Source organism: Gallinula chloropus (genome assembly GCF_964237585.1).
Source record: "Gallinula chloropus genome assembly, chromosome: 13".
In the NCBI taxonomy this organism is placed as follows: Eukaryota; Metazoa; Chordata; class Aves; order Gruiformes; family Rallidae; genus Gallinula; species Gallinula chloropus.
In genome coordinates, this window is record NC_140098.1 from 162,397 (window position 1) to 189,921 (window position 27,525).

Below are 27,525 nucleotides of genomic sequence, written 5' to 3' on the forward strand. Positions count from 1 at the left end.
CGGAAATAGGAATTTCAGATGAGAGGTGAGAACAAGGGGGTGCCTTATGCTACAGCCAGCTTAAGTACTAAACACATTTCGTAAGCAAGGAATACAGCCAACCCTATCACTACACTTTTATAAAACTGACCTCAGTCGGTCCCTACTGAGATGGATCTGTGTGACTTGCTCTCAGAGCTGCTGAAGAGAATCTCTCCAAGCTTATTGCTAAGTTCTTCAGAACAGACATGGCACAAACTGGACTTACGATTTTTCTGCTCATAAGCATACTACTACTGGATCAGACCATCAGCCAGACTTCCAAATTCAAAGCCAGGAAGCACAGCAAACGTAGAGTGAAAGGTACAGGGCTTTAACTGGGAGGAGGGATAGAAGCTAATAGACTGTGCAAGTTTACTATTTACTTCGCACGAATGAGAAACTAACAACGCTTATTAACAAAGGACAGTTGAGTCTATATTATATCTGTCTTAAAATATTTTTATGTGAACTAGCAAAGCTAAACCCAAGGTGGCAGAATGAGTTCTGGAACTAGAGTTGTATAACAGTTGCATATTTATTGATCTGTTATGCCTATTCATCTCTTTTTAACTTTATTTAGGATTCAGAGGTAGAGCTGAAAGAGAACTCTGGCTGATCAGTCTTAGTTATATAGTTATTCTGTCTAAGATCAAAAGAATGGAAATTCATGTGCATAAATTCCAAGGGCCATTGTTCAGATTTTTGTAACGTTTTCTAACTTTGACAGAATGTCTGTCTAATATTTGTGGAATATTGCTTTACCAGTGTGAAAAGTACTGTGAAATGGCAAGTCAAACTAATGAAAAAGAATTAGCAGGAAAAGATAAAGCATAAATTCCCAGAGCAAAGTTTACAGAGCAAATACAGAACCACTGAACATTGTTTGGAAATGTCTGTGTATTTAACATAAATACTTATTTCTAATAAGAGAGGGTATGATGGAGGTTACACTAACGGCAAATATTTAAACTCCTAGTCAATGAAAAAAAATTTGATAAAGCCATTCTCCAACATGATTATGCTGCTCTGGGGCTATACAGTTATATATACTTCCTTCTTTTGAATCTCTATAGGTTTTAGCTTCACGTTCTAAGGACAGTCTTCTTACACACTTGTTTTGCCAGCACAATTGTTTGTCAAGCTTCCACTACTTTTGAACTTAAAAAAAAAAATTGGCAGAAGAATAGAGCTCCTGAGGATAAGTTTCACAATAGTTTATGAAATTCAGGATGAAGGTTTAAAGACAGATCTGCAGTAGTGTCTCACTATGAAAATGTTGCACCAGAAGCTCAGCTTGTTCTGCTTTTGCTTTATTTGAAGCAGGCAGAGGACACAGAGAGGCTCCTGCAAACTGGGAATTGCAGAAAAATGGATTGGGGAACTGGGATCCTGCCTTGGGAAACCAGGGAGTCATGAAGGACGGCTGGGGTTATTCCCACAGGCAGTAGGGAATGTGGAGAAGATCTAAATTTTCTGGGGTGCAGCTGAAGGATTAGGTGATGTAACACAGATCTGTAGGAACTGTGTTTTTGTTCGTTCTGCTTCATGTGAAAGAGCTTATTTATTCCTCCTGCTCATTACTGTGGCTTCTGGAAGGTCTGGTTACTGCTGCAATCAAATTGTAATCTTGTGCAATGGAAATATGCCTGGTAGTTGTTTGAAAAAAGGAATAGAAAAGAGTACCTGAAAAAAAGAGAGAGTAATGTGCAAATTATCTTCTTTTCTTGTCCCACTCTGTTGCTGGTGCTTTTTGTAAGTGCTACAAAAGGGTGACTCAGACTGAATTTGAGTGACGTAGCACCAGGCCCTCTCTGTACCAACAGAGGGAGGAAGGCTCCTCCTGAGAAGGGTAAATTGCAGCCCAGCAAGCTTGTCTGCATTCATTTAGACTATAAAGTTGGATTCTATTAGCTATTCCTCACTGTGTTAAAACAAGAGTAGTGTGAAACATTTATGCTCACAGAAGTAACGTTTCTTTGAATAACACAACTGTGTTCTGCTATTATTTGTAATTCATATATATACATACCATGGTCCAGAGGTTCAGAAGCAGATAGGCAAATTTTGCTGTGAATCAGATACAGGCACACTAAATACTGATTAGTTGCAACAATCCATTTTTTTTCTCAACTAGTTACTAAGATATGGTGTAACTGAAAATGAGATTTAAACCATGAGTGTGAAAGGTAAAGGTCAGTTTCTCCTGCTTTTTTTTATAGGCACTCTACAGGAATCCTTTCATTAAGGAAAAATCTGTAAGAGAAATCAAAATAACTCCCAGCAGTGCAGAAAGCCATGATATTTTGAAAGAGATTTTAGCATACAATTTTTCTGTCTGTGTGCATCTCTTAAATTCTCTATTTCTTTCCTTTAAGAAAAAGATGACCTGAAGACCCAGATTGACAAACTGTGGCGGGAAGTAAATGCGCTGAAAGAAATGCAAGCGCTTCAGACAGGTAAAGCAGCAGTTTACACTGGTGAATGGCTTCCAGAGTTATCACTGGCTTTCCTCTCTCCTTCACTCCCATCCTTCTCTTTAATGGGGATATGTGGCTGCAAAATACGACTCCTTAAGGGCATGGTGTGGCATAGCTGTAATGGTGAGACAGTTGTTAAAAGGAAGCATTCAAATAAAGTCAAGTCTGAAATAATGGAGTGCAAGCGATGGTTCTTCACTAAAGAACTAATTTGGAGCAAGAACTGCTTTTGCCTTTGCTATGCCCAACCTCAAGCTGTGAATTTGGGGGTAATCAGAGGTAACACAATGAGGGTTGCTGGTTTTGAGAGTTTAGATGATCAGTGAGTTAGGTCCCCAGCTTTGATATGAACATGGGCTAAATATCATGGCAAAAATCTTAATGGAAAAGGCCAATAACACCCACAAAATGCAGCTAAAAGGACTGAGCCTTTTTGAAGTGTGACATTCAAATGTGAATGTTGCCATAAAACCGCAAAGCAATACCCACTGTGAATACAGGAATATCCCATATTGATGTGCACAGCCCACAAATATTTAAATAGCTGGATGGAAATTTCCAGACAAAATAAGAAGGGCAAATACACATGCACCTACTAGACAGTTGTGCTTTTTCACAGCTGTTGACACAAAACTTGGCATTTAAACATGTACAAGAGGGCACTACAGAGGAAATGACATCAATCACATGAAACAGAACACATTTTCCTTAGGGACAGCAATATCTGGGTTGTCCTGTTTTATATCTTGAGATACATAGAGCTTTACAAAATACTTTTATTTTAAAGTTCTTATAAGAAGACTTTGTAAGTTTTTAAAAAGAGGGAGCCTGTGCTAGACAAATGACTCCTGTTTAAAAGTAGTTCTTGTGTTGCTTCCAGAAGGAGCTTGAGTCTAAGCACGCAGTGGCTTAGAAATGAAACCAGAGCCAGGAGATTTTCTATCCTCAAAACTTATTTTGAGCTGTATTCTAAATTCAGAACCCACACTGTTCAACTGGATTCCAAATTTGGTGAAAAGAGATCTATCACCCCTTTGGCTCTGACTGTGTTTATTAATGGCCGCCTTATATTTGAAAAAAAGAGCTGCTTTTTTTTTTTAGCTTATAGACATTTCCAAGATGCATATTAAAAATCTTATTTCTTCTTTTGCTTGAATTTCCTAGTTCTCCTTTCTACATACTGTGAAATGTTGCCCTATGCCATTTAGCAGCACATACTTTCTCCCTAAAGAGGGCCAGTCTCCATCATTACAGCAATACTGCTGAAGTAGATAAGGTCTCTCTGATATTTCCCATGAATATATATTTTTTTAAAGAATTCAACATTTAGAAAATGTGTTCATTATTTTTCATTGGCCATTAGCCACTGGAAAGGATGAAAGTTGAACAATAAACCCTAATATAAAATGATGACCCTGAAAATGTACCTAAGGAATGCCATGAATACTACAACTACAAATGCTGAAGAAATGAGACATATAAGATACGGTCCAAAGTGGATTTCCATATCCTGTTGATCAGATACATAATCACTCTTTTACAAGAACAGATGACAGGAATTAGAAACAGATTGTAGGAAACATCAGGACAGAAGATGTTCATATTGTTTCATGGCATATTTTTAATAGAAGTACAAGATGAGTTCAAGCAGCAAATGAAATAATCTGGAAGTAGTCACATGCAGGATTGTAAAAGCAATTGCTACAGGAGTTTATTCAAGGTCTTTGCTACCTTCCTCAGTTCAGAAGGAACACTCATTTGAGGAGATTCTGTTGAGAGAATCAGTTTTTCATATACCTGCATTAGGAGAGCTGGAAAGCCAAGTTTAAGGATTCATACCTGTGAGCCTGCCACACAGCCTGCAGGGCTGGAAGAACTCTGACATCAGTTCTGCAAGGCAATTCCAGCTACAGAGCACATGCCAAAGTAATGTTCTAGTACATTTGGACTTTACATCAAGACTTCCCTGCTATGTTCCAGTAGAACTAAAAGCAAACAGATTTAGAAATGCAAATGTTTAGATTATTTTGTTCAGATTGTCACACAGCTCAGTAATAAGTATACACTTTCAACAAGTGTTTATAGATTTAACTCACTTTACCTCATTTGAATTTAGAGTTTGGAAGGACAGACTTTGCTGGAAAGACCAGAAATTAAGAACTAAAGAGGTGAATGTGTGCTCTTCTGCAGGTGAAGATACACTTTTAGCAATCATCCAGACAGATTTGTGTTAGGATTTTCAAATCAATGTTTTTTCTGGGGACCAGGACACTTTAAATAGCATTTTTCTGTCCTGTTTTTGTTTGCTAGGAACTAGGCTTAGTTAATGCAACACTTTACTTTGGTACTTTATCATGAATAAGGAAAGACCTTTAGATCTGTCTCTACTATAAAGCCAAGTATGGATTTCCTGATCACCAATTTGCATCTCCCAACAATACAACCAAACATCTCATCCATTCCATTAGTTTTAAGACTGATGAAATAAGGTTAAAATGCGTGAAAGCAGGACTATTCACTAGAAGAAGACATAAGATATGCTGACCTGGGTTACATTTTAGCATTCCAAAACAAAAAAAAAAATCCTTGAGAGAATTACATTGCTGGAGGAAATGTGGGGCTCAAGTTCATGCCTCAGGTTTATCAGAATAAACACAGGAAATCTTCTTTAAAGCTCTTTATAGTGTGAAGATCACAGCTATGTCTGCCCTTCCTCTTAAGTGTCTCTTCACTGGAGCAGCTGCAAGATCATGCTCTGCTTTTGGCTATTCTCTGCAGTCTGAGGTGCTTTGCAGAGTGCCTGTGAGCTGTCTGTTCAGGCTTCCCAAAGGCATGCTAACACTCTGGCTGCATACAAAGTCTTACATCAATAGGAAGAATAGCAGAAGAGTCTGCTACTTTCAGGCCCACTCTGAGCCTTTCGCTTGCTGAGGGCCTTGCCTGGATAATCCCTAGCCTACCTTTAGAAAATTATTGTTTTAGGAAACAGAACTCCAAGTTATAGCCCAAACTTTTACTGAAATGGAAATCAATATCTATTCACAGTCTGTCTTCGTGGGACAAAGGCCCATAAGAAGTGCTACCTCGTATCTGAAGGCACCAAAACTTTTCATGAAGCCAACGAAGACTGCATAGCCAAGGGAGGGACACTGGCTATCCCAAGGAATAATGATGAAACAAACACTCTTCGAGATTATGGCAAAAAAAGCATGCCTAGAGCATCTGAGTTCTGGTTGGGTGTCAATGACATGATAAATGAAGGGAAATTTGTTGATGTCAATGGTATGGCTCTACAGTACTTCAATTGGGATCGTGCCCAACCGAATGGGGGGAAGCGTGAAAACTGTGTCGCCTTTTCTCAGTCATCACAAGGCAAGTGGGTGGATGAAGTCTGCCGTACTGCCAAAAGCTATATTTGTGAATTTCTGATCCCATAATTGCATATACAAATGACCACAGCCATGGTTCTTGTCATTAACATGGAGTTTTGTTTGTTAATAACCCCTCCCACTTAGACAGTGGCGAGTTAAAAATATAAAACTCCAGCATTTTACTCTTTCCTGAAACAGAAGTTTTCTCTATTAATTTATTTTATATTCAGATACTGAAAATTTTACTTTTAGTGTGTATTCTCATTATGTACAGGAATATTTCTTACGGTTTGGCCTACATGGTATCATGTTTTGGCACATTATTTCAGCCTGATGTTCGGGTTGCTGGAATTCACCTCCTATTTCTGTACTTTGTATCTCCATAGTAGGATAGTATTTGCTTGAACTCTGAGCTCTAGTGAATTTATTAAAAGTTTACAAAAGATTGATGTATGGTGACATGTGCCAATATAAGGTGTAGGGATCCTTTTCGGTTCCAGTGCTTAAGAGGGACTTTGAGTTTATGTGAGTCTCTGTGAAAAATGACTGCCTCCCTCGTACATTTTAACAGGATGGATCTGTGACCGAGAGTTTTAACTATGGGTTAAGAAAAACATAAGAAACAGAAAAATTTGATGTTCATTTTTAAACTACACTTGAGCCAGTGTAGCCAACAATAGTAGACACAAAGGTTAACAAAAGGTTTACCACCTCCCATGCATCAGTTTTTATGAGTGTCTTGGGTAGTAAATGGGATCCATTGGTTGATTTTAATTTGTTTCAATTAAATATAACATTTTGCAAATTCTAGTAGTTGTGAATTGTGTCATGCTTGGAAAATTACTGTATGCTTGGTTTCTTTGGCCTTGAAAAGTCTTGCAAAGTCCTTCTTAAGGATTTGGTCTCAGTCCAGCCAGGTCTGAGGCAGGATTATGGCTGACATCCCAACACCAAAGTTATTTTTGGGAATTTTGTACAAACAGTGTGTTTAGAAAAGGGAAGGGCTAAAGTTATGGTATGTGAGGTTCTCTGAAACTTATTAATGCTATTTGGGGTTTTTGCAATCAGTTCTGTTTTTTTCCTGTCATGCTAATTTCCTCTTTTTTAAAAGGAAATTTTCTGGCTACAAGTGATCTGTTAGAATTACAGGAGGTTCCAGGCTTATGCAAAACCAGGCTGCCCACCAGCGACCTGCACTGAAGGTCACCCAGTATTGAAATGAGGGCATTCATGCTGCCTTTAGGTATGTGATGCTTCTGTCCCAGATATGTGCTTCACCTGGGCGCTGAAGGTGGGATTGATCAGGAATTAGGCTCCTTTCCCAAGGTGATATCTTTCAGTTCCAAACCTAGCTGTTACTACCTATGGGTCCAGTACTTTTCAATTCCAGTGTTCTAAATAAAAGCTTTAAAAAACTTTATCTAAATTATGTATGTGTTCTGAAAAGGTGAATTAGAGTAGTATTTTGAACTTCTACAATAGGTGCTTTTTGTATGTCTTTCTTGGGGTCTTTGTCACAAAACCATCTCACAGGTGGGTCTTAGCAAGCAGAGAGGAGGGTAAACAAGTTGAAAGAGGCAGCAGAAAGATTTGTCTTATGTGTGTCATGCATATTTAAGGCAAATATCATTATCTTCTCTATGGGACCAAACTATCTTACCTGTACTCCCTTTCATTCTCTTGTAGTGGCAATGAACATAGATTATGGGTTGTACAGCTGAGAAACCAGTGCTTATCAAAGCCAGAAGAGATTCACCAAATCTACACTGCACTTTTTTTTTTTTTTTTGGTTACCTATCCAATGCTGCTCTGTACTGCTAAAGTTCCCTTCTTCCAGGGTTCTGATATCTCAAAGGAATGGCATAGTTGCCAAATCCTTGTTACTTCAGGCTGCAAAAATAAGCAGGTGCTAAGTGTTCTGCTGACAGTTACTGCCTATTTCTTTAGGCAAGAAGGACTCCAAAGAAAGAGCTATTTATTTAGAGAGAAATGTTTTCATGGCTCTGTGAAATGTTCAAAGAAAGCCAACCGCAATCCCCCTCAGAACAGAGATTTGGTTACAGATCAGCTGACTGTGTCATCTCTAAAGATAAGGGACTTGAGGAGAAAACTTAAAGCTGTTTCTTTGCGCCCCACATGAAAACAGCAGAGTTGAATGGGGTCTTTTAAACTGCTACTCCTGCGGACTTGGCACAGTTTCCATGTGGGGAATTACCGGCAGTGGCTCAGCTTGTTTAGCCCTCGGGTTGTGTGTGAGAATGTGTCTCTCTCTCTCTCTCTCTTTTCTGTAAACACAAATACCTGTTGTGCTAATTTTTCTCCTGTAATGTGTGCTGCCTTTCTTCTTTTTGGAAACGATCTGAAAGCATCCTCAGCATTTAATTTCTTCCTTTAAATGTTTTATTTTTGATCATCACAGTCTCCCTAATATGTCTTCCAGCTTCATATTAACATGTGAACATGAATAAGTTCTGCTCATCTTTACACATGCCAGGCAAAACAACTTGGACAAAGCCGTGATTTAGGCTCTCCAGACAGCCTGAATTGCACATTCACAGGTTCATAGCAGGTTACCCACAGCACAGCTTTGCGTGCTGCCAGTATGGCTGGCCAGAGTGAGGGATGTGTTTTGGCTTGTGTAGATGTTAGCAGGATTTTCCTATAACAGATGGAAAGTCAGACCTTCTCATGAGTGTGATCATGTCTCCCTTTGGTGGCTGCACTTCACCGAGGACTCGAAGCTTCTACTCCAGGGCTGAGGCCATTTGCTTTGCCAACCCAGAAAGCTGAGTTCCCACTTCATGCATGGCCCTGTGGCCTTTGAGGTCCTCAAGTCCTATGCCCTGGCCCTGCTATGGAGGTGCTCTGAGACACTCCCAGTGCTGCTGTTCCCACCCAGCTGGTGTGACTGCCCACCAACATGGACCAGTTTCAGCTGTGGGCTTCCAGCCTGGCTTGAGGCAAGAACCCAAACCACAGCTCTGCAGCTCAAGGCTGTCACAGGACCTGAAAACAGCTGACCCTGCTTTACCATGTCTTAGAAGCAGCATTGCCCCCATGCACAGGCATAATCAGCTCATGCACCAGGCCCCAGGGTTGGAAAACATGTGATCTGGTCCAACTAAAACATGGCTTTTTAAAATTTAAATGAATTTTCTAGCTGCCTGATCAGGAAGGAAAAAGAGTGCCTGAACATAAATGCTGGGGAGATGTCTGCTTGTGTCTGAAAGCAAGCCCCAGCAGTGAGAGGTGGGAAGTAACCCTGCCTTGCTGGAGGCTGGGTAAGTGGGAGTTGAGGGCAATGCCCAGCTCCAGCCTAGCAAGCCCTACCATCACACCGTGCACGTCCCTGACCCCATGGTGGGATAAAAGTGCAAATCACGTATTACCCACTGGATGCTGAGGGTGGAAAAGAAAAAACAGGCCCAGTGCAATTTTCCTTAACAGCCCGGGATACTTACTGAGAAGTAACGCTCGTTCCTGGGAGTGCTGCCCTCTTGTGCAAAGTCCCTGCCTTCTGCAGCTCTCCTTCCCTTAAGGCTGTGTGTGGCGATACACGGATGAGTTATATGCTGTCACTGCGTTAATGTCCCTAAAATTTCCCCAATCACAACACACTGTGAGGGCTCCTTTGAAGTCTTGGTTACTTTTTCCTGGTGAATTGTAGCTTGGGCAGCAAGAACCATGGTGAAGGTAGTGCAGCATCCACCTTTCCTGTCAGATGCTGTCTTTAAGGATTTGAAATCTTAGTATGTGTCTTGGGTGGGTATTTTAGCCAGAGCAGCACAGCCTCTGGTGCAAGCCAGCAAACCATCTATTTGCCCATCTTTTCTGGTATGTTCTGTCACTTGCTTGTTGAGAGCACTCCAGCTATCTAGCGTGAAGCTGGCTTGTTCATACTGATATAAAACAGTCACTGCACTGCCTACACTGTCTATGCAGAGAGGTATTGGCTGAGATACTGGCAATATTTGATGAGGAGAAATAGTCTGGCTCAGAAATGGTAGGATGCTCTAGCTCCTGCACTGCATGGTTTGGGAGAAACCCTGACTTTTTTAATTAAAAGCTGAAGGGATCAGCAAGAATCTACCTGCAGTAATACCTGAGTGAATGCACTTATCTGTGGTTTAGGGGGATTTCAGAAGCTCTGGGTCCAGGCGTGGCATTTTTTGGCATTCAGGACTGGAGGAATTCACATGGCAACTAGCTAAATGGTGCTGTTAGGAAAAGGAGGATGCGTCATACAAATCCTCACTTTATCTTTTTTCTTACTGAAGAACAAGTTTCCTCTGGTAGAGTTGAGGGATGCTGTAAGACAAATATGTCCCTGTGCACTGCTTGGGAACCTCAGGCCACGCTCCCAGATCATTGTCCATCTCCCATATATTTCCAGCCTGGGGCTGCATCCTGTCCCTGTGCCACAACCCCACAAGGCAGGAGCCACCAGAGAACCTGCACTGTGGGTTTACAGTGTTGGATTAAGCAGCTGAGGATGTGCAAGTGGCAGTGCCATGCACCAGGATACACTGTTCTGAGAAGCTCTCTAAGGTGGACTTGGAGTCATTATTACTCACCAACTAGATATTTGTAAGCAAGGGGGAAAAGAGATTGTGTGATCCCCTGTATCATCTACAAAGGCAGCTGGTTTTTGCATCCATCCAAAGCCTGAAACTTGGTGTGCACTTTAGTGTCAGAGCTTCTTCCCAGCACATGGTGCTGTATTCTGTGCAGACATGGCTGTTGCGTGACCTTACGCGTCGGGGAAGAAGGGAGTTTAAAGACTGTGCTCAGAATTGAAGCTTTTTGAGACTGAAATCTGATTCCTCAGTGGCAACTAGAACAGCAGGAATAAACAGGCTATTTATTCAAACATTTTCAAATAGTACTTTAAAATGGAAAATATTCTGGCATTTGCCAAGTAATTTAGTCACTGTGTAAACGTAAATGTCACAGAATTTTTCATTATTTCATTTTTCCATTGTCATGTACATTCTTACTGCAGTTTATTCTCATTTCCAGCAGATGTCTTAAGTACCCTAGGAATGATTAGGAGAGCTCTGATTTTATGTTGCTTATCCATCGAAGTAAAAGAGAAAAAAACGAGCTCTCCTCTGTGCACCTAACACTCAAGGTAAATCTCTTCTGTCCTATGGCCTTACCCTGGTGCTTCCCATTAGAGGGTCAGGCTGGCTGTTTATGCAGTTTCTGCCTCATTACTGTTGCAGACAGACACCCATCAGGTCAAACATGTTTGTACGGTTGGGGTTTCAGAAGGAATGGGAGATGGGTTGTACTGACTTTGTCAATATTCTTTCCTAAAATTATGCCATGGCTTCTGCCCAGGTAAAAATCACTTTCATATGAAACGGGGACGTGATTTCACAAGTGGACAACTGACTGATCAAATTGGCTGATTGATCTAAAGATCTTTGAATCTAGGCTCATGTGTGTTTGACGCTGCTTCATTGCAGCAGGAGAAAGAGCAGGTTGAGTCTGCCCAGACTTGACACTGGCTGCCCGTGTTCAACCTCAGTGCCTCTCCAGCCACAGGACAAATATTTGCAGTTCTCAGCTTGCCCCCAGCAGGGCCAGGTTCCCTGTGGACACGGAGGCCTGCAGCTGACACGGACCTGTCTGCTTTACCTTGTCCCTTGCCTGTGCCTCTCCTTGCAGCGCTGGCAGCTGCACACAGCTGCACCACTGGCAAGCACAGGCTCAGGTTGCAGCCGTGTGCCGTGGCTCTTCCCGTCTCTCAGCAGTCGAGTAGTGGAGAGAGCTGCTCTTTCATGGCTTTATCAATCCCTGTGGTCTCCCTTGCTCAACAGACTTGCACGTTGCTGGAAGTTTCTCAGCCCACAGAAATGGGGAAGTTCCTGTGAGTTAAATACTCACTAAAGGCAACAGTTTTGCCTGTGTAAGGCCAGTAGCCTTTGTTCCTGCTCTGATAATTGATGGCAAAACAGTCAGGAACCATCTCCCCATGCAGGAGAAAGTGGTGCCAGGATACCAAAGCTGGACATGTGCGAGCAAGCCAGCAATATCTGTGCAGCACTAGATCTGAACTGGTCCAGCCTGCTGAGATGACAGAATTGCTTCCAGATGTGCGCTGGCAGGTTTGCACACAGCTACATGCTGCTATGGTGACTTGCATCTTACACAACCTAGCACTTGATACAGGACCTTAGGTGCCAGCCTTTGCATGCTGCATCTGGAAGAGGGCACAGAGTGTCCTGGAGTGTCAGAAGCAGCACGGCTGCAAATGCAGGGGTGCAACTGTATTCTCTCTGCAAGGATTTTCCATTTTGTGCTTCACTTGCTTGCTCCAGTGACTTGATAAAAAAACCCATATAAACCAATACTGCATCCTCAAGAAAGAGAACTAGGTTTGGCAATGCCTTTAGTGTCTTTTAATATGGAGAATTGAGTAAGAATTTTTAAAAAAATAAAAATATTTCTCCCTAAATTTTTGATACTACAGCTATGACTAAGTTCGTTTAGAGGACCAATCAGCTCAATGCTGTCCCTGTCAAAGCCAGTGGAGATTCCAGGTTGAGTTGAATTTACTATCTTAATGGGAATAAGGAAGGAAGCTTGCAACAATTATCCTTTTATTATCCTGTTTTGCTTGATGATTAACAAACAAAACACTGTGTAATAACTTTATACATCACTGACATGTTGAACAAAACACAGATCACAAAATCTCATATGAATGATATTATTTATACTTTATTAAATTAACCTACAATGTCAGGGAATGTGCTGTAAGAAATGCAATGTTGAAATGAGACTAATGTTTGATACATGCATAGTGAGAATTGCTCAGAGAAAGTGTCATGCAGCACAGCCAATGGCATCTAGTATGTTCAGGTGACAGGTTGCAGATTGATCATACAGGTGAGACCTTATGGACAATTCAGCCTGTCTGTCTGCAGTTGTGCCTGTGCAGTGTCTCTGAGCGCTGGGTCTCTTTAGTGACACACCACGTACACACACTGCTGGTGCAAGGGTCCAACATCACTTGGCAGTCAGACTTCATTACAGCACTCATTTTTACAGCCCAGTATGCAACACCATTTCCCATCTGATGCTCAGGTGGAGCCAGACATGCTTGAGGTGAGGATGAGCCAGAACGGCAGGACCTGCAGTCTGAATGCAGGCACTGCTTGCGGGAAAAGGCTGGGTTTTGGGGGGGGGGGTCTGGGCTGCTCCCTTCCCAGCTATGCCCTACTAGAGGCAATTACTCAGGTATATGTGAAGAGGATGATGAAGAAAATAGTAGAAAATGCTTATAATGGCCACATTCAGTGTTGGTTCAGGTTCTGAGCTATTGTATTTGATGAGAAAGCAAGGAAGATTTAGACTTTGCTCGTCTCTGTAGATTTCTATAGGTCTTTGCTAACTGGGTCTCAGCTGAGGGTGTTCAACTCAAAGGTCTGTGCATCACCTTTGCTTTGGAGCGGGTATGATTTGAGACACAGCTTTCAGCTATGGAGGCAAATCTTCCAGCTCAGATGCTAAGTTTAATCAGGATTCCTTCAGTAAGTGGAGAATTAAATGCCAGGGAACCATAAGTCCTCAGACCAACTGGCAATGACACGGCATTGGACAAATCCATTTCATTTTCCTGTCTACAGTAGAAACGGTCCAGGAACTCAAAGGGATGCTTTTATAGGACCAATGAGATCCTTGCCAAGTTACGGGAGGCTTGGTTGCATTTTTATTGGTTTTTTTTTGCAGTGGGAAAATATTCCTAATGTATAATGCAGACACTAGGAGGAAAAAAACAGAAGCAGAGAAACAGAAAAGTAATCTGCCAACGTAAACTGATTTAGAAAAACAAAACACTTCCTTCTTCATCATCTCTCTTCTGTATTAGCAACAAAAGAAATGTTTTCTCCTAGAAGCCTCTGGAACACGCCACTGATCCAAGACTTCCTCCAGGCCACACAGAGCCTGTATTGCCAGAAGACACCCCAGTTCAGGTAACTTCACCCACTGGCCATTACCAATACTGCCTGGTTATTGGCTTATCACCTGGCCAGCCCAAGGGCGAGACATTTTAGGGAAAGCACAGAAATCCTTATCATAAATAATGCACCTGGTGTTATCAGCTGTTCTAGGGCAGCTGAGATGCTGCATCATTTACTGCTGCACTATACAGTGAAACACATCTCTCCATGCGGGAAACGTATTTATCAAGATGACCCAGCAGAAGAGCACAGAATGATTTGTACTGGAACCTGCAGCTTATCAGGAAAATGATGTTTGGCAGGGACACAGCTAATGTCTGGCAGAAGGTAGCACACTCGCAGAGCTGGCGGTTGCAGAGGCAGAGCTGCTTCCAGCAGGGCTGCAGGTAGCAGGAGGCGGATTGATGGCAGCTGGGCAGGGAGACGGGCAGAGAGCCCCTGTGCCTCTGGACTAGATCATCTTTTAGGGGTTGGACTAGATGATCTTTCGAGGTCCCTTCCAACTCCTAACATTCTGTGATTCTGTGATAAAGCTACACGTCAATTTATACTCAAACTTCTCTCAGAGGAGAGCATTGGGATCTTTGCCTAGATGTTACAAATTCTTTAGACGAACAGGTGCCTTGATGCAGATGGGAGTTACAGTTGATTGTTTTGTCTCTTTCTGCAGTGAAACAGACCCCCCCCCCCAGCTCACACTGCATGACTTGGGTGCTGCCCAGGTGAGAAATGCCTGCACAGGTCTCTAAGAGCTGGAGGTTTTAGCTGTGTGTGTGCTGGCAGTCACAGTCATACTAGAAGAATCTTTTCTGGCAAAACCCAACCAGAACTAAGCTCACAGAAAGGGAGAGGGGATGCACAAGATAGAGGATGAGGTGACACCCAGGGATACTCTGTATCCTGGGATGAATTTTGCATTTGATCAGGTCAGATCTCACACACAAGCAGCAGGCTGCATCCCAGCTTGCCTGGCAGCAGCCTCTGTGCTAGCTTGTGTGACAGTCAAATACAGATGGGTCAGTGGCATAGCTGGTAAAAGGTAGAGCTTTATGAGTAATCACAGAGAGTTTGCAGAAGGCAATGGCTCATGGCTTTCAGGAGGAGATGCTGTAACTACTGAAGTGGGATTTTCCAGGGACATTACTGGCTTTAGAACACATCTGGAATGAACCACATCTAGCGTTTCCTCTAAGTTTCAGTATTAGACTGAATTTCATTGAACCATTTCTTCCTTTCATGCAGGGAGACCTCTAAAGCCATGTACTCAAGTACAGGCTAGAGATGACCTGTAAAGTTTGGTAACTTCAATTGGTTCTTTGAAAGACAAGGTGTAAACCTCCTTGCAGCCCTGAGTTAAGACCAGGGAGAGTAGGATTTTAGATGCAATCACATCCTCCTGCTTTCTAGTAGCTAATTTTGTGATGCTGTTTTGGGTCCTATTTTAAGATTGTTCCCTTATAATATCTTAATTTCTGAAAGGAACTGTCTCTCTCAGGACAACTTGTGTGTCACTCCATCTCCCAGTGCAATCTGAGTGCTAAAATTCTAGAAACTAGTGTCTGTCTGTATCAAAACGTGCTTCCCTGAACACTTCATGAACGATGTTTATGTAATGCTTTGAATTTCTTAGACTGCAACGGTCAACATTTTATATCTACACTGTTAATGTTCTGTAAAGTAGCCCACTCAGCCATTTTAATAACTTCCATGTACTCTGTAATAATAAAAAATAAATCTTTCTATATCGCTCAGTGACTGAAATGGAAAAAAAAGACCTCAAATTTTCCTCTTAACCGATTCCAAGTCAGTTCCCCAATGTGACTATAGTATCAGAATAAAACACGTAAGCCAAGGATAATGCTATGCTCAATATTTTATTTATATTTTTATGTAAACATAATTTGCTTTGTAGGCACAATATAACAAAAGCTCTAAAGCAACAAATACAATTAAACAGTGTTTCAGTTCACTTCAATCAATCAGGCTTAAGTTAAAGAGAAGCTTTCACAGTTCCTTTAAGGCAAATTGAGAAATAATTTGTTTCACTTGAAGAAACTATCCAATTGTCTTAGAGTTGTTTAAACAACACTGTCAGTAGTAAGCACCTTCATTTCTACTACAGTAAGACTTGGTCACTAACAAGTCTCATCATTGTCATTTTGTATAACATGCCCTCTATCTTCAGACATGATACTACTGTTTGTGGTATTCTAAAAGGTACTTGGGGCTTGCGGGCCAAATCCTGCTAGCACAAATCCCGCTGCCGGGACTGGTGCCTGAAAATTTTCCCTTCATTTCAGTAGTAACCTTCACCCACATAAATACCAGTAAAACACAGAGTAGAGTTCAGCTTGCTGGCAGTAACACTCATCCGTGTTGCACTCCGGCAGATCCAGAAGTATTCCTTTGCACTCACTGCAATTACCTGATGTTCTGCTGATCAGAAAATGGCCCTAAAACTCGTTATGAGTTAGCATGAAGAGTATCTTTGCCTTGCTAACCAAACCAGAAAGAACTAGCCAAAATCATTTCATTTGATTGTTGTCCCTGTGGTGTCTGTGGCCATGACCAAGATCACCCATCTCTGTCTTGAAGGGCAATTTAACTGTAGAGCCAACCATACTGCGGGTTATAACAGAAGAACGGATTTGCTATTCTGCTTGCCCTACTAATTTAAGGCCTTGAGAATGCCACTTTACTGCCAGCTCGAAGGTCACCAGCAATATTGCTCACTTTGGCGTCAAATCAAAATTCCTAGTTATGTTAAGGTTTGTTGCAGGACAACATCATTACACTAACTGCAAAACAAAATCAGGCATGTTTCCTACCGTTGTCAGCTTATGAGTCATGAAAACTTAATGGCCTTTCTTAAAAGCCCAACTGGCAAGCTCAACACATGGAAAACTCACTGAATATGTATTTTTTTTTCTGTGGATGAAGTCCCTGTTTGGGCCTGATATGGCACTGGAAGCGTAGGCAAGTCCAGCTTGAAAAGAAAATCAACTATAGTGAAGTTCTGCATCAAGATCTAGAGAAAACTGAAGTTCTGGTTCAATTAATGTTTCAACCCCCTTTTTGGCATTTTTCTCTGCAGTTATTTCTTCTCATTATTTTGGGATTTGTTTACCCGAGGGAAATTCCATCAGAATGAACATTCTGCACAATTATCTGGTATTAGAACAGCAGCTTCCATGAGTACAGTGTATAAAGATGGACATTAATACTCAGGCAGCAAGATGAAACAGACAGAAAAAACAAGAGAGAATCCTCTAAAACCACACATAAAAGTCATCCAAGGCCCACGAGTCCTCCCCCACTGAGAAAAGCCTGAGGAGCCCTCCCTCCCTCTCCACGTTTTTATATTAGTTTTTAAACTTCTATCACTACAGGACACTTGTAGATTTAGGTGAACACCTAGCCATGCCTGGGGAAATAATTTCTTTGGAAAAAATATAGTAATTCAAAGCTATATGTTGTTATACGAGGTCTCTGACATTCCTTTAGCGTTTCTACTGGAGGTGATTGCAGTCATTTGAAAATAATTGTGTTAAGACAATCGAGACCTGAGTGGCTGCTGCTTGGATAGGTAAAGACATGGAAAAAATACTGCCTTTCATCATGTTTAGATATAGTTTCCACTAGTGGGAGGTAGATAAGACTGGCTGGTCTCTGAATACTTCATCTGGCAAATAATTACAAAGGTAACTGTACATATGGAGCAGAGCTAGATAAAATGTGGATCCCAGAGCGTAATTTCAACTGGGACTGAGGCCCAAAACTCCTTTTCAGCAGGGTTAACTTCTGTGGGAGCTCAGCTCCAGCCTGACAGTTGATCAACACATAAGGGATTGCAGAGCAGCAAGCTCCATCAACGAATTTCTTTCCACATACTGATGAGTGATCCTTACCAGTACAATTTAAAAATGAAATTTGCAATTGGTTTGGATTTTGGACACAGATAAGTCAATGTGTCCACAGCAGAAGATGTTGATCTGTCAGTAACAATGCTAATTGCTACAGGTGATTAAAGTTCTGGGTCTAAAAGCTGTGGCTCATGGACCTTTTCCTTTGCCTGTAACATCTGGGGTGATAGCTCAGATCAACAGGCAAGCATGGTAGTTGGCACTCTGAAGTACTTCATTACCGGTGCTGATGACTAACGTCATTACACAATACTCATCAAACTCCCTCAATTAATGACTTCTTGCAGAATTTCTGATTCCACGATTCTAAATGAGGTATTTTTGAAAACAGGATTGTTTATAAAATGATAAAGCATGACAGGAAAAGGAAAACTCATCTCTTTTGCAACTTTTATCTGTGGTTTATGAAAGGAATTTTAATACTGACAATCCACAAACTTAAAATCCTCCCTCCAGTTACTAGAATTTTCCAGACAGCAAGTGGGGAAAATTTTTTGTTACTGTTTCCAACTGGCAAAAAAAGCCCAAACCCCATTAATAACTTTATGCAAAGTGTTGGAATTTGCATGAGAAAGATGCCCATCTAAAATTACACAGTAAGTTAATAAGGCTTTTAAACTCAAACAGAAAAATCCATGGGAGTCCTACAGGGAAATTGGGTATTACACAGGAATGTCATAATACTGCACTGGATGAGAATGGCACTTGAGTTCAAAACAACAATGATCAACAGCTCATAGCTCAGCTGACTGCAGACAAATACAACACACACTGTACTACAGCATTTGTTCACTGATGCACAGAATAGGTTTCCCAGTCTTGTTCCCTTCTCCTTCATCAACCTTTCTGCTTCCACCACCTCTGGCTGTTACTGGATGAATGGCATGCGCTCTTTATTCTCATTGTCCCCTTCATGGTCTTCTTCCTCTTCTCCAGCCTCGCTTGTCTCTGTGCTGTCGTTGGCCATCTGCAGGGTGGAAGAGGAAGGACATCAGAGCAGTTCTCACGTTGTTTTATTCATTCTGATTTCAGTTTCATTCATTTGGTAAAGCGATTTAAAAAACGAAAGGAGACATGGTTGCAACATGACAACAAGCACCCTGTCTGTGCAAAGCTTGGTGGCACGATGCCACTTCCAGATGCAACTGTAAGCTGTTCCCCCATGGCTCACAGCTGAGTTACGTACAGAAAGCTGCGCGGTAGGACAGCTGCACAAGCAGACTGATCTGTGCACTTGTAGCAAACTGATATTAAGTCTTTCAGGAAATACAACTGTGCATGAAGTTTGCAGTATGTGAGACCTCTGGTTTACAACAACTTCTGTATCTGCTCTTCCAGAAACAGGCAATGCTGTTCCTTAATGACAGCTAATGGAAGTGATCTGGTCCCACATAAGGAGTGGTGTCATTAAAGCTTCAGACAGCAAGTGTTTTTATAAAAATGCAATGAAACTTTATAGAGCAGTGGGGATGTAGATGCTGGGAGAATATACCCATAACAAGAGTGCAAATCTCGGATCACACAGCGGAGAGAAACTCTACCTCCACACTTGAGTGAAGGTGCCTGTACAGGTAGTAGCCAACTGCAGAAATCTGTAGATCAGGATAGCATTTGAGGAGCACAGTGGGGATTTTTTTCCCATGGGAGTATTTATTACAAATTGTGCCAAGGTGCAAGACTCCCTTGTACTTCACCTTGTCAGCTTGAATTCTCTCTGGGGGCACAGGAAGAGTCTGTTTAACTGGACAAGTGTTTAACAGCCTAGATTGGTATGACTGAATTCTCTTACACACCAACATAACCTCTCTCCTGACACAGGAAGATGCTTGTATTAGCTTATAACTATTTCAAACTACCCACCCAAGGGAACCGTTTACTCTTTACAGAGCAATGCAGTGACGCTGTACACTCCCTGTTTGATTATTAGCCTCTGCTGGAATTGAAAATCTCAAACACAACCTGATTTTCATGGAGAAAAGCAGCTGTCTGACGTTACCAATTTTTGAATTAACACCCTTTGGTGGCAGCGTATCAAACTCGTTCTCACCTTTTAGCAAATCACTGCTGTGAATACACAGTATCAAGAGAACAGAAGGAATAAGTGTATTAATTTTGTGTTATGGATTCCTGTTTAAAGATGCGATTCAGCTACACAATAATGCCCAGTTTCTGTAAGTGGGGCCCCAAAAGCCTTCCTTTTCCTTGTAGCAATTTTGTATGAAATTTGGGGCAATTTTAAAGTAAGTGGAAGTTGGAGCTTAACTGTAATTTCAGGTTCTTTTCTGTTCTTTTGAAAACAGGAGATATCTCAGGTCTGAAAGCAAACTTCATACGTCAGTATTGACTTTAAGTCCAATTTTCATTATCTTCTTTACCTTTTTCCTACATCATTGGTGCACTTTTAGGCATGAGCCTGACTGTATCATTTACTACTCTCTGTAGTGTTTCAGTACCATGTTAAGTGCTCCGAACCCAGTGGACTAGAGCTCCAGAGGAAATACTTAGAAACAGTACTTCATCTATTATAAAACAGTAAAAGGAATTCCTATCAATGGTATACGCCAACTTTTGGATGGGGATCAGAAAGCACTTCTACATTAGCACACTAAAGCAATACTGACTCTATCTATTGTTTTCCATCGCAGGGACGGATGTGGCAGTTCTACCCTGATCTAAGACTTGCAGACACAATTCTGGAGAGGCAGATAGCCATTCAGTACAGAAAAGTAACTGCTGGCACTCTAGGGATTACAATTCCATTTCACTTTGGGTTAAATACACACATTATCATTATTGGTTGTATTTAAGTGTTACAGACAAGGAAGAAATCAGCATAAAAAACTGTAAGGGACACGTTTCCAGAGGTCACTGCCTTCACTTGTGCAAATGTACCCTGTGAATGTAGTGCTTTGCACTCACCAGGGGAGTGGGTGCTTTCTCCACATCCAGAATTAGTTTTCCTATATTTCCTCGGTCATGGATTCTCTGCATGGCCTCCTTCACCTGAAAGAAACATAATCCAGTGTTCATTTTCAGGCCCACTCTGAGAGAAGTCTAAATTCCTGCCTTCCAATCCCAGCAATACGTTTAAGGCAAGCTATGAGCAAGGTCATCCAAAGAGCTGCTTGAAACAAAATTAAGTGAAGCATTTTGTAGTGAATTTGTAAGACCTGATTTCTGCATTGTGTTTGCCAAACGGGCTGCAAGTCTCAATGACAGTTTCTGAGCAGCATAATACACACGTAACGTTAATGCAGTGCAAAGTGAGGGCTAGCTGTGGTGCAGAGAACCACAGCTCAGGGGGTTCATCCTTACAGGGTCTTCATTATATTTATCAGGAAACTGCTTTCACTGAGAGGATTAAATGTTCCAATTGATCTGATATTTTTCAGTTAATTTATTTTGCATTCCTATAGAGGGTATGCCATACCAGGCAGTGACTGTGATTACTGCAATACTATAAGTCCCACTGCATAAGCATATGCATTTCCTTTTTTAACTTTAAGTAAGTAGCGTGCTAGAGATACTGCTAAGACCAGACATTAACAGCTGGCTGCAATGAGCACAGGTTAGAAAGGAACAAAAAGCTCTTCATACGTTATTCCGATGTCTGAAGTTTCAGAACTCACACGAGTTCAGTGTGGATGAGCTGAAATTGTGCATGTGTGTTCACTGTGCAGCATGCAGACCACTATTACAGCACTGAAAATTAGAAGATGTCATGAGTTTCCTCACTTTCATGGTGGGAAACTTCAGGAACTTGAAATGTACACATAAAGGCTGCTTCATATCCTCATCACACTACTTTTTGCCAGCATAACAGGGCATGTTGAGACAAGACAGAGTTTTATGCTAATAGGATCTACCGTCTGTGACATAGTTTTATTGAATATTTTAAGAATAACGGCATAGAAGCTTGAAACAATATGCTGCTGACTTGGGAACAGGTGGGTCCCACGATACGTTTAAAAGCCTGAATTGGGGTCCAGGTACCTAAGATAATTACTGACTCTCTAATAGAGAAGGCGATATGAGATTTTTAAAGATACTAAGTGAATACAGCTTTCAACTTCCAATTAAATTTAATGGATGCTGGGCACAAAATGTCTTTACCATCTGTCAGCCCTATTTTGAAAACTGACTGCAGTGAACTCAATATTACAACCTTGATTTTGCCAAGTGGTTCCCCTCAATTAGTAAATACCAGACTTAAAACCCCAATCTGTTAGAACAAAAGAAAAACTGCACTGCAAAACACAGTGACTTTCTAACTTTGGGCATAATTGTCAATTAACCTTGGAAAACACAGTCTTATGAATCCCACTGGAAAGAAGGTTGACCTCTAAATGTAGTCCTCAGAGTCACAGGAACTTTTAGGATGTTACCTTACAGCATAAACAATACCAAACTGCTGGAAGACTTGCTCTGCACTATGGACAATACCCCTTTAAGAACATCCAACAAACACCCTGAAGAAGCAGCAGCTGTGTAATTTTTTTTATGACCCTTGTTAGCCAAATCAAGCTTTTAGGAGTCTACAGCACAGCATAAATAACCCACATAGACGTGTCACAATTGGATAAATCAGCAAACACACTTGCCCATCCACTGAAATTTATTACCAGGACATCATGTGGAAAGCTGGGTATGCAACATTTATTTTAATTTGTACCGTATCGTATTTAGCAAGGCAAATTGGAGAAAATCTGCTTTCCCTGCATTTTTCACATGCACAATATCAAATGTAAGCCTCTGGAGAAAGGTTTGGGAGTTGTTTCCAGGACACTTGTAAGTAGCTTGCAAATGCAAACAGCAGGCAGAGGCAAAGGGAACAATAAAACTTACAACAATAATAATGGCTATGGAATCCAGATGGAGCCATTAAAATACAGAAAAATTCTGAAAAGAAGTTTGAAGGGCTGATACGACCTCTGTATATTTTAGTGTTATTTGCAACTTACCTACCCAGTTAGACCAATTCCGTACTAGTGCAATGCCACTCAGTACTCTATGTCTGAGTTAGGAGACCATGAGCTATTTTATAAACCAGTAATTTTTATGTTTATGGCTGCTAACAGTCCATTTATTCAACCAAGACTGCAACTACTTGCTTCCCAAGGTGCCTGAATATTGAAACCATTCCCTCTTACACTAGAGAGTGCAGAGAGCATTAAAAACCTTCTCTGCTATGTATGCAGCTATGGCAAAGGCTGAAGTTGTTGTATGCAGACTCCAGAAAAGCACTTACTCCCCTCGCTTGAACATGGAGGTGCTGCACACAGCCTGCCTTTTGCAGAGCATGGTACAGAGCTTCTAACTCTGTGCCTCTGTGAATCACTCTGCATTTGGTTCAAATCAGCCCCAGGCGTAACTGGTAGTACAGTGAATGGAAATCCTGGAAGTTACTGGAGGTTCTTTGAAGAGGTTGACATTTGATTCAAAGTAAATCTCCCTTCTGGCAGCAAGGAGCAGAAGGGTTTCCCTCTGCTCACAGAACCGGGTCCCAAACTCACTTTCCACCGGTTAATCCGGTTTGCATCTGTCAGCTCGAATCCAAGTACACGGATCCCACACGCTTCTGTTTATATGGACAAGTTAATTGACTCTCTTCTGTGCAGCATCGTCAGCAGAGGGCTTTTAGATTGGAAATGCTGCAAAGGAATATTTACTAATATAAAGAGTTTCCATTGGAATAAAACCCTGTTAGCCTCTGTTTGCTTTCAGCATATATAGCTCAGCCCTTGGAGGGCTTGTATTTAAACTAATGCTCAACTACAGATTCTAGCCTCAAGAGCCCCCAGATTGATGCAATACGTACCACAGGGCTCTGCACTGAGATCAGAATGACTTTTTACACATTAGTGGACAACTGGAAAAGGCTTCCAATTTCCATGTTATGTGTAAGGAAAGTTGGCAACCAGTTACTGGAGAACAAGAGCGAGCCAGACCGCTGCACAGCTATGGGCTGCCTGATGGATCCAACGCAGGCACTCCAGGGCAGCAGCGGAGGAAAATGATTAATAGCAGAGGAGAAACAAAAGGAATTGCAAGTTTGCCTTTTCCCTCAGCACAGCTGCCTCAATTCATATCTAGTGAGACATACTGCTTTTACTTAGACATGCTCTAGAGCAAGAGAGAACACTATCACAGCTAGAAATGATTTTCCTCTACAGTCTGACACCAGTGCATGCAGTGGGCACATGGTACTATTTCATTGTAGTCATTCTGTCATTAGTGAGCTGATAACAATTCTAATTTAAGATAAAGTACCAGCTTGCATAAAAGGAGAAAATATTATTTTGGTTTCTTACTAGCATTTCTAAACCAGTAAAGTACTAATAACAGCAGAGTTCTAAGAGTAAAGTGCTAATACCACAACTAAGAAACAGGCTTTTAGGAATCACATTATACCTACAATTGACATACATAAGTTTAATGAAGTCCTCTGTCAGAACTCCTGACTAATTTGCAAAACATTTCTTTATGAGAAATAGATGTAAAAAAAAAAAAAAAGCACAAAATTAAGCCTGGTATTACCTGCACTCACTCAGACTGGAAAAAAAGATCCTCATACTGGAAGTAAAAATAGCAGCCAGAACATGGGTTTCTTTTTAACTCAAACAGTTTCTGCAAATCTAAAATCATGAAAAACAAGGTGCATTCCAAACAGCACCAGTAATTTAATACACTAGCTGGTCATGACATTACGCTTGGGTATTTGCAGCCAGCTTCTGGTTACGTTGGTTTCCCATCGCTTTTGATGGCAGTGTGTAGCCAGGCTGGTTCAAATTCACTGACAGACCTTTTGTTCCTGAGACACATCTCACACACCTGCCTTAGCACAAGGAATTTTTCCTGTGTTCTCCTTGGATTTTCCATGTTTGTTATTAGCACTGTGTTTTCTTCCCTCAGGTGAAATTAGTAACTGGGACAGATTTCTTGTCTGGCTTTTCATCTTAAAGTCATTCATTTCAGGTCTCCACCTCTATGTCATGGTAGCCATGGCACTGATCCTTCAGCTTGCTGAAGCCTGCGGGTGAAGCAAGATGAAGAAGGGAGTGCAGCACCTTCCAGAAGATACCTTATGATTTAACTTGGGATCCCCATTACAGCACAAGCTTGAGAACCGTACTGAGACTACGATTACTGTGGGAAGTTCCTCAATAGAGATGTTTTTCTGGATACAAGTCTGACACTCATAAATAATATGTGCCTGAAAAACAACCGTGCTCCTAATCTGCACTGCTACAGTTAAGCCTCCACTTATTTACCCATTTTACTTCAAACTAATTTGTTGGTTGTTCTGCATAGGAAATCCAGAGCCAACAGTAATCTCTCTGACATACTCAGAAATGCTTGCTGACAGTCAGTTGTCTCTGGAACTTCATTTTGTTGTTAGAATATAGCAAAAGCAGTCTGCTGCTTTATAAATACAGGAGAAGTTACATGGAAAATATATATTACTAATTATCTGTTATACCATTTCAGTGTGAAAAAGAAATGCAGCCTGCCTAAGAAATGGATGCTATTTTCAAGCCTTTGGATATTATTTTAAACATAATGATCCATTTCTGTATTTGGCTCTTATTAGGAACCAATCTCAGGAGTAAAGAGAGACTGGGAAGCTGGAACACAAAACTGCTTGCTATGCCAATATAACACACTGGGGCCTTAGGCCCATGCTACTAATAAGATGCTTAGTAGAGAGGAACAATGCAGGCAACGTGCCATGGAAAAACTTCCTGGTGGAGACATCAGAACCTATAATGCTGTCATCATCCTACGTGGAACTCTTCAGCTCAGTAATATCATGAATTTTATAAATTTTTTTCTTAGTAAAGTTATACATTTACTTCAGGGAAAAAGAAGGTGGTGAAAGATGCTGGTGTGATGGAATTTAAAGTCTGCAAGGTTGAATGCACTTTGTTGCAGAGATGAATTTCATTTCTGCAGATGAGGACTTTACCCCCTCACTCTGAGCTAAGGCAGGTTTACTGGATGGCTGCAGAGGACTGTCTACTTCCTCTGGTGATCGTGGCTTTCCCTGAGGTATGTGAAAGGGAATACAATAAAGGTTACAAATTTAATCCAGTCTAGAAGTGAAATTGATTCAGTTATCTCACAGCAATAACCTGTCAAACTCACCAATTGCTTGAAAGCTGTATCATCATCGCACATTTCTCAAAAAGGTGATCGGCACCCAAACAAAGGGAACGTCCCTCACCTCCAGACAGGCACAGCAGAACACAGCATAAATTTAGTTTATGATCTACAAGTGGAATTTTCCCCTCTCATTAGTTCCACACCTTTAGGTTCAGTATAGCAGTTTATTTTCACTCATCATCTCAAAGAACCACCTTTTGTCCTCTTGACACACTGAAAACATCCAAGCTGTCCAGCATCTCAAGACTGTTCCTCACTAGCTGTGAAATAATCCCCTCATCCACTGTAACCCACACTGCAATGCCCCCCCAAAGTCTTACTTTTCCAGCTGTGTCCCTTCCTTCTTTGATCATTCAGCTGATTAATCACAGAATCACAGAATCCCAGGGGTTGGAAGGGACCTCGAGAGCTCATGGGGTCCAACCCCCTGCCAAAGCAGCTCCCCAGCTCATACTGCACAGGTCAGAGTCCAGATGGGTCTTGAGTATCTCCAGAGAAGGAGACTCCACCACCTCCCTGGGCAGCCTGTCCCAGGGCTCCCTCACCCTCACTGTGAAAAAGTTCTTCCCCATGTTGGTGTGGAACTTCCTGTGCTCCAACTTGCAGCCATTGCCCCTTGTCCTGTCTCCACAGACACTGAAAAGGGGCTGGCTAATTCCCCCTGCATTCCATGCTTAAGATACTTATAGACATTAATTAGATCCCCCCTTAGTCCTCTCAAGACTGAACAGCCCCAGCTTATTCAGCCTCTCCTCATAGGGGAGATGCTCCAGGCCCTTAATCATCTTCATAGCCCTTCTTTGGACTCTCTCCAGGAGATCCCTGTCCTTTTTATACCAGGGAGCCCAGAACTGGGCACAACACTCCAGGTGAGTGAAGTTATATATATATATTTATATATATAAAGCACCTATCACCATACTGATAAACATTCTTTGGAACCACTCTGATGGCAGAGGTAAGGGCAGGAGTCAGCCTGTCGGTACCTCAGCACTGCTGACAAAAGAAAACATTAAAAAAACACTAGTAACATTAACTCTCTGCATCTGACCATCAACCCAAGTCTCTTCTGCCCACATCACCTCCTGTGAGCATTTTTACCCAGTACTATTTTAAGCACCCACACAATTTTTCCTGTGCTACCTTTTCACCCCAGAGTCTAACAAAGACATCTCCAACAACGGTGCTCTACTGACTTTTTGCAGTAATCTCTAAAACAGCAGTATCACTACACCCCTCTGTTGTGATTTATCCCCAACCAGCAACTAAGCATGACCCAGCTGGTCACAGTTCCCCCCATGTGATGGGAGAGAGAATTGGGAAAAGGGGAAAGAGAAAAAAACAACAGTAAAATGGGACAGCAAAAGAAGAAAAAAAACAACAAATGAAGCAAGTGATGCAAAGTGCAATTTCTCATCACCTGATGGCTGTATGGCCCAGCCCACCTCTGAGCAGTGATCACACTCACCCCCAGCTTATATACTTAGTATGACATCATATGGTATAGAATATCCCTTGGGCCTCTCAGGTCAGCTGTTCTGTCCCCTCCCAGCTCCTTGGGCATTTCCTTGCCAGCAGAACATGGCAAGCTGAGAAG

General features: G+C 41.6%; 2 protein-coding genes across 2 annotated transcripts in view; one reads left to right on the forward strand and one right to left on the reverse strand.

Moving 5' to 3' along the window:
- Positions 1-227: 227 nt before the first annotated feature.
- CLEC3A (C-type lectin domain family 3 member A) lies at positions 228-5,935 on the forward strand (the record flags this gene model as incomplete). The annotated part of the gene is made up of 3 exons (XM_084270157.1): positions 228-342; positions 2,397-2,477; positions 5,544-5,935. The coding sequence occupies 3 exons, from the start codon at positions 228-230 to the stop codon at positions 5,933-5,935; spliced, it is 588 nt and encodes a 195-aa protein (XP_084126283.1).
- Positions 5,936-18,633: 12,698 nt separating this feature from the next.
- Positions 18,634-27,525, reverse strand: part of VAT1L (vesicle amine transport 1 like) — a gene marked incomplete at both ends in the record, with an annotated part of 54,519 nt that continues 45,627 nt past the window's right edge. The window contains 2 exons of the mRNA XM_084269916.1: positions 18,634-18,732; positions 20,685-20,768. Coding sequence (XP_084126042.1) covers positions 18,634-18,732; positions 20,685-20,768 — 183 coding nt within the window. The remainder of the gene's footprint in view (positions 18,733-20,684; positions 20,769-27,525) is intronic.